Genomic DNA, 6,689 nt, shown 5'->3' on the forward strand with positions numbered 1-6,689 from the left:
TCATGGAATGCTTTTGGATGTTCATCTAACATTATTTACATATTTTCAAAATGTTTAGAGAACATTCAAAAGTAACATTTCCATATTATTTGCAATTTGATGAAATGGGATATTCCCTTAATGTTCGCATAACACATTTAAAAAACTGGAGGTTTTGAATTTTCAGAGAACTTAAGTTAATTAGAAATAAGTTAATTGGAACGTTTGCAAAACCTTTCTATAACATATTTTTGGTAGCTTGGTAATGCCTGGCTTGGCTAAGCACAGTTAATAACATTAACACCGTCTGACAATCCCATGCATAATTCACTAATGAAATACATGGGAATTCTGTGTGACTGGCTTGAATCTGAATTTCCTTAATGGTGTATCCCAAAATGTTGTTTTTCTGCAGTGTGACCTTTGGGGATTTCAGGTTATTTCTCTAGACACGTAGGTAATAATTAAAATGCAAAATGAGGCTGGGTATATGCTTGTAAACATTCTTACATCATACACACCGCTAAGCATCAAACGCAAGGAAAAGGCAATAAAATGGCTGGTAATTTTACAAGGAAATGCAACATTCCATCCATTTTATTCCCCACATTAAGTCACCAAAATGAATAACCAGCAGTTAATTCACACCTAAATCACACACACATATATGTATGTATGTAAATATATATATATATATATATATATATAGAGAGAGAGAGAGAGAGAGAGAGAGAGAGCAATTAGTTGTGTTTCTGAGCAACAGTAACATTTCTGAATGAGTGTTTTTGAACAAATTGGTTCAGTGAATGATTCAATGATTCACTTGTTTCATTTCAGAAAGGATTCCAGAATCGTTTGACTGAATGATTCAATGAGTCATTTACAATACAAACACTTACTGCCACCTACTGATGTAATGTAACCTGCAGAAAATTAATATTTTTAAAATTATATTATTTCTAAATCAACGATAATGCAAAAGAATCCACAGTTTCATATCGCTAATAAATATTTGAGGTTTGTAAATTAATTCAACATTAGCAGGTTTGACATCATGTTTATTATTCATTATTATCTCATTAGCGTAATAAATATTTATGGTCTGTATGCACTCACCATTTTATAGGCAAGGTTTGGTAAAATTGTATTGTTTAGACCCTGCTTTACACTGCATATTTAGCTTTTTAAATAAATCGACATCAAAGACCTTTCTTAAAACATCATCCCTTCTGAAAATCCATCCATCTGTCAGTGTCTTTTTTTGTACTACAAGCTGTTTAACACTTCAGATGTAGTCAAGTACAAGTCAAGAGACCAAAGTAGGTGCGAGTATTTGTGCATGACTAATGCAACGCTGATCACCAGGAGCTATTAAGGAGAAGAACAGAAGATACGTCCAGGGAAAACTATAGGTGATCCACTGAGCGTCCATGCAAAGCTTTGTTACTGTGAGAGAATCACTCCAACTCCCGATCGATTCTGCTCAGGGCGGGAGAAAAGGTGATGCATATCCAAGTAGCAACAGTACGGTCTGCAGCAGAACAACAATCCGGTTTAACATATTCCCTTCAGATGTGGTATTCATGACCCTTTATGTTCATTTCACATGTCCACCGACAAACAGAAACCACCTAATTGGATCCATTTTATCAAGGTTAGTCAATTTCCCATGAGACGTAATTCTAACCTGAGGGCAGTGTGCCATTTGTCAATTGACAGGAGACGCTACAGAAATGTTACATGACAAGCCTCACGCATGCAAGCGGCTGCAAGAAATCATCCTGTAAGCAGTTCATACTCACAAAAACAACCTTAAACATGCTTTTTGTAGGAGAGGAGTTCCTAAAATCTATTTGACTGCAGACATCTGGAGACTTTAATGACCCTGCTCTGCACCTGGCTCTTCAACAGCCATGCTTTGCTCATGGAGATTAAAAGCCTCTTTCAGACGAGGCAGTGTTACACAGCGGCAAACTGTAACATGCTGGATTTTACACTTGTAAGATAGGGCACTGATCCCAAGTATGATGCCTCTTCCAGCTATTAATCTGTCCCCTCAGGACTTGTCCTCAGTGGGTCTGTATGTTAACCACTGAGTAGACATATTTGGCTTCTAGCTGGTGATCTGTGGTCAGTTTATGGCGACTAATTCGAAATAAGTGAGATTGAAGTGGCTGTTGATAAAGCCAAGCAAACTACACTCTAAAAAATGATGGGTTAAAAACAACTCAAGTTGGGTTGAAAATGGACAAACCCAGTTGTTGGGTTAAATGTTTGTCCAACGTGCTGGGCAGTTTTATTTAACCCAACTATTGTTTAAAAATGACTATATGTCTGGCTTAAAATGAACCAAAGATAGGTTGGAAATTAAAAATCAGACACATAATTACTAGAGGCATCAATAATATTTAAAAGATGAACATTTATTAATAAGCAATTTAATAAATGTTTATGGTTTAATTATTATTCATTAAACTAATTTCCATCATACTTTGGGTTCATTTTAAGCAAGCAATACAGTCATTTTTAAACAATAGTTGGGTTAAATAAAACTACTCAGCAGGTTGGGCAAACATTTAACCCAACTGCTGGGTTAAAACAACCTAATTGTTGGGTTTGTCCATTTTCAACCCAACTTGGGTTGTTTTTAAACCAGTATGGTTGTTTTTTTGTTTTTGTTTTTAGTGTAGGTTTGTGATAGGGCAGGTTGACGTCACAGCAGCCTTAGACTCATATATTAATTTTCCCCAATAAATTGTGATTTATTAAGCAGCCTTTCAGAATAAACGAACTGAAAGAGCACTGCTGTTTTGTGAAATTATATATGGAAATAAACAAGACTTTGAAATTATGTACTAGACTTCTCTGCTCTGTTAATGAGAACAAAATGCTTCCATTATTTGACAGTCGGTCCATTTACTCCTTCACTTTCACTCCATGTTGTTTAAGCTGCAAGCAAAAATTTTAAGTTGTCATTGGTAAAACCTAAAAAGCAAAAAATTTAATAATTTATCTACTAGATATGACCCATACAGTATCTTCATTCAACTTCAATGCCTCTTAATGCCACACACGTCAAACTATTTCACCTGAGCATTAGCCTATGCATAAAAGTACTAAAACATAAATACTCAGAAAATGTGTCTTTGCTGCAAGAAATGAGTAGAGATGAAACACGTTTATATTCAAATCTACCACCTGGGCTGGACCCCTGTGGAGCAACTGGCCTTTAGGTCTGCAATTTTTTTTTTCAGCACCAGTAGAAATAAATGTTCATAATTAAGTTTAGTCCTAAGGCCTGCTGATTTTAAACCAAGAAGCATATATCTACAGTCCACATCCCTGCTGGGGGGAAACATGCTTATACCAGCCTAAAATGGACTCCCAGGTCGTGATGGACCAGTTTGCTGGTTTAAAAGGGAGTTTGGGCACGCCAACCAGTTCAATCTTAAACCACCTAAGACCAGCAAACCATCATAGACTGGTTTAAGATTTCTTATTTATTAATTAAGGACAATGTGTCTTCATGCTAAGTGTTAATTAATTAATTTATTTAAGTACATCAAACAACTGTACGTCACAATGACTCACTGGATAGCGCGCGCTCTCTCTCTTCTCTCCAGCAGTAAGGCAGTGATATGAGGTCTAGATCGCATTAATTATCCTCGGGATCTCGTCACACTGCCACCACGCGACGGGTTATCAGCCAACAAGACTGCACCTCGCACACTTTACGGACACCGGTACTGCTGTTTATCCATATCTCTCCAACTAAGAAACACATCAAGCCCTTTTCAGTACCTATTCACCCCGCGTGACGTCGTACTTGATACGCTAAAGCATCAAATACAATGCTAACATAGAATAATAATCAAAGTGTCAACAGCTTAAATGTTTATATCTATAAAACAAGCAGTTAAAATGACTATATTTTTATTTAAGGTGGCGGTATACTATTACTATAAACCGTTTAGCATCAGATGAATCAGCTCGATGCGAATTAAAATGCTAGGCAGGTGGTAATGACCAAGATACATCAGGCAGAAGTGCTGCCCAGGGGTTTGCCTCCACCCTACTAAATTCAATCAAACTGCAAAGGTTTTTTTTAAAACCCAGAAACCCAAGATAAAACATTCTGCACGTTTCCAAAACTTCTCTATCCTATATATTTCATTTTCCACAGATGGATGAGAGCTCACACCAAGCCTCCTCCAAATAAACCCAATGAAAACGCCGAGGATGTTTCAAACCTATATATGAGATCATGGTGTATATGGAGACGGCGTGCAACAGTTAAATTCCCCAAATCAAGGCTGATCAATAGGCGTCCAGACGCGTCAATCCCATTGCGAGATGCTGTGTGAGATGGTACATTGGTGAAATCTTACGTTATCCAGCCAGTTCTTGGCTACTTATAGACTAAAACATGTGTTAATGGTGCATTTTGTTGGATGTATACCTAGCACACCTAAAGGAATCGTGATTTTCTTTCCATCCCCAACCAATCGAGCTGCGTTACCCGAAATAAGCACTCATAATACGCGTTCATTTGAGATCCCCCATATATACAGTAATTAGCTGCTTCCTTATATACATGAAACCACCCTGCATGGTGTTAATATCTAAAAAAGCTCGGAAAAAAATTATCTATGACTTTGTGATCCATCATTTAATGACCACAAGCAACTCACGTATCCGCTCGAGCATACTGCAAGAATATTTATTGAGTCCTCGCTCAATGCCTGCATTGAGTAAATGCGCTTTTATTCTCAAGCATTCTGCTGCACGGTTGGCTCTCCTCTCCCTACATCCACTCCAAGCTCGTTCCCATCCATACACATTGGTGCAGAACCTCGGAATAACTCCTCGAGACTGTCGACTTACCTCGCACGCATGTGACCATCATAAAAAATATCAGATTCCAAAATGTAACTCCAGTTTTAATCCCCATTTTCTTTGCTTGGGAGTCCACCGGACCACATCTAATACATCCTCTCTTGAAAACGGTCAGGAATCCCGTTGATCTGACGCTGTGCCCCTCTGTGTCATCTATGTTCATGTTCACATGAAGGTAGTTGTTCTTTCCCTCAGCCAGAAGCGGAGCGGATCGCGGTGTGGCTCGAAGTGAACGGTGATGCTGGGATCCCACAGCAACCTTGACGAGGACTCAACCATCTCGCCAAAAGGGGCCAAACTCTCTGCGCTGTGATCTCGCTCACCGACTACTATTCACTGCTATTCAGTGTGTGATCTCACTGTTTCATAATTGCACAAATAAAACATTTAGTGTCGAGATGCATTTATGAGTAAATGAATGAAACCTCTGCTGATGGGGGAAAAAAAAAGAAAACAGTCTGAGATGGTTTGCTGGTCTCCTAATATGGGCAAGCTGGTATATTGGATGGTTTTAAAGATGTTTTAAGCATTTAAATTAGACAAAAAACAGCATAATCAGGCTGGGAGACCAGGTTAAACCAGCTAAGACCAACAAACCAGTTTAGGCTAGGTTTTTGTTTCCCAGCAAAGATCATTGAAAATAAAGTAATTTGGCAGTAGTGCATGCATACTTTTTATTTTGAATGTGAAATTAGTTTAATATTTTAATTTATTCTCATCAAAACAATCCATTGGCCATGCACAGATACAGTTTACTGCGTAAATGTTGACATAATATAATGGAAACACATTCATCATTTAAAGACAGCTGTAAGAACTATTCCATGTTTCATTCAGTCCAACATGCTGTAGAGGTGATCATAATGCAGTTTTATTGAGTTCTTGGGTCCTCATGTGAATAACTGTTTTCTTGAAAATCTTGAGGCCAACCTAATCTTATAAAAGTCTAGCATTAGTATTATAATTATAATTATTTCCTACGAAAGGCATCTTTGTAAGAAACTTGGCAGTGGATGTGAGATCTAAGACTGGGTGATTGCACTGTAGAAGGACACTCCTGCCATCTACAGGCTGAACATCCAGTCAAATTTCATTCTTAGAAGTGTGCAGACACTCAGCATCTCCTCTCTCCACTTCCCACGTGCCTGACACACACACACACACACACACACACACACACACACACACACACTTTTGTTTCACTATATTAGTGAGGATATTGCATCGACTTCCACTCATTTTACATCTGGTAAAGATATTTTCTATCACCTAACCCAACCCTGTGCAAAATGTGTTTCATGTTTTATGGGGGCATTCCATAGACATAATGATTTTTATACTGTACAAATTGTATATTCTATCCCCCTTAACCCTAAAAACCTACCCATCACAGAAAACCTTCTGCATTTTTAATTAAAAAAAAAAAAAAAAAAACATTACTTAGTATGATTTATAAGATGCTTTTCTCTTGGGGACGAAAAAAAAAAAAAAAGTTCCCAAAAGGACAAGGATACTGGACATTTTTTCTTTTGTCAAATCAATAATTAATGTGGTTCAGATAACAATATTTTGAGGTTCTGTTGATTAAACCAATTGCCTTCATTATATTAACTCATTTTTTTTTTTTTTTTTTTTTTTAAATTTCAATGAACTAAAATTTTTAAGGAAACCAGGTAACTTATTTTTTAAGTTAAACCAACAATTCTTCTTTAAAGTGTAGCGTTTAACTGACGACACACACACACACACACACACACACACACACACACACACACACACACGTTTGTTTTACTATATTAGTGAGGACATTGCAT

The 6,689-nt window shown here is 37.3% G+C and overlaps 1 protein-coding gene across 1 annotated transcript in view; it reads right to left on the reverse strand.

Moving 5' to 3' along the window:
* csmd3b (CUB and Sushi multiple domains 3b) overlaps window positions 1-5,185 on the reverse strand; it is a 484,809-nt gene extending 479,624 nt beyond the window's left edge. The window contains 1 exon segment of the mRNA XM_051873165.1: window positions 4,864-5,185. Coding sequence (XP_051729125.1) covers window positions 4,864-5,038 — 175 coding nt within the window. The 5' untranslated portion in view covers window positions 5,039-5,185.
* Between the last annotated feature and the right edge of the window lie 1,504 nt (window positions 5,186-6,689).

Source organism: Ctenopharyngodon idella, chromosome 19 (genome assembly GCF_019924925.1).
Source record: "Ctenopharyngodon idella isolate HZGC_01 chromosome 19, HZGC01, whole genome shotgun sequence".
NCBI lineage: Eukaryota > Metazoa > Chordata > Actinopteri > Cypriniformes > Xenocyprididae > Ctenopharyngodon > Ctenopharyngodon idella.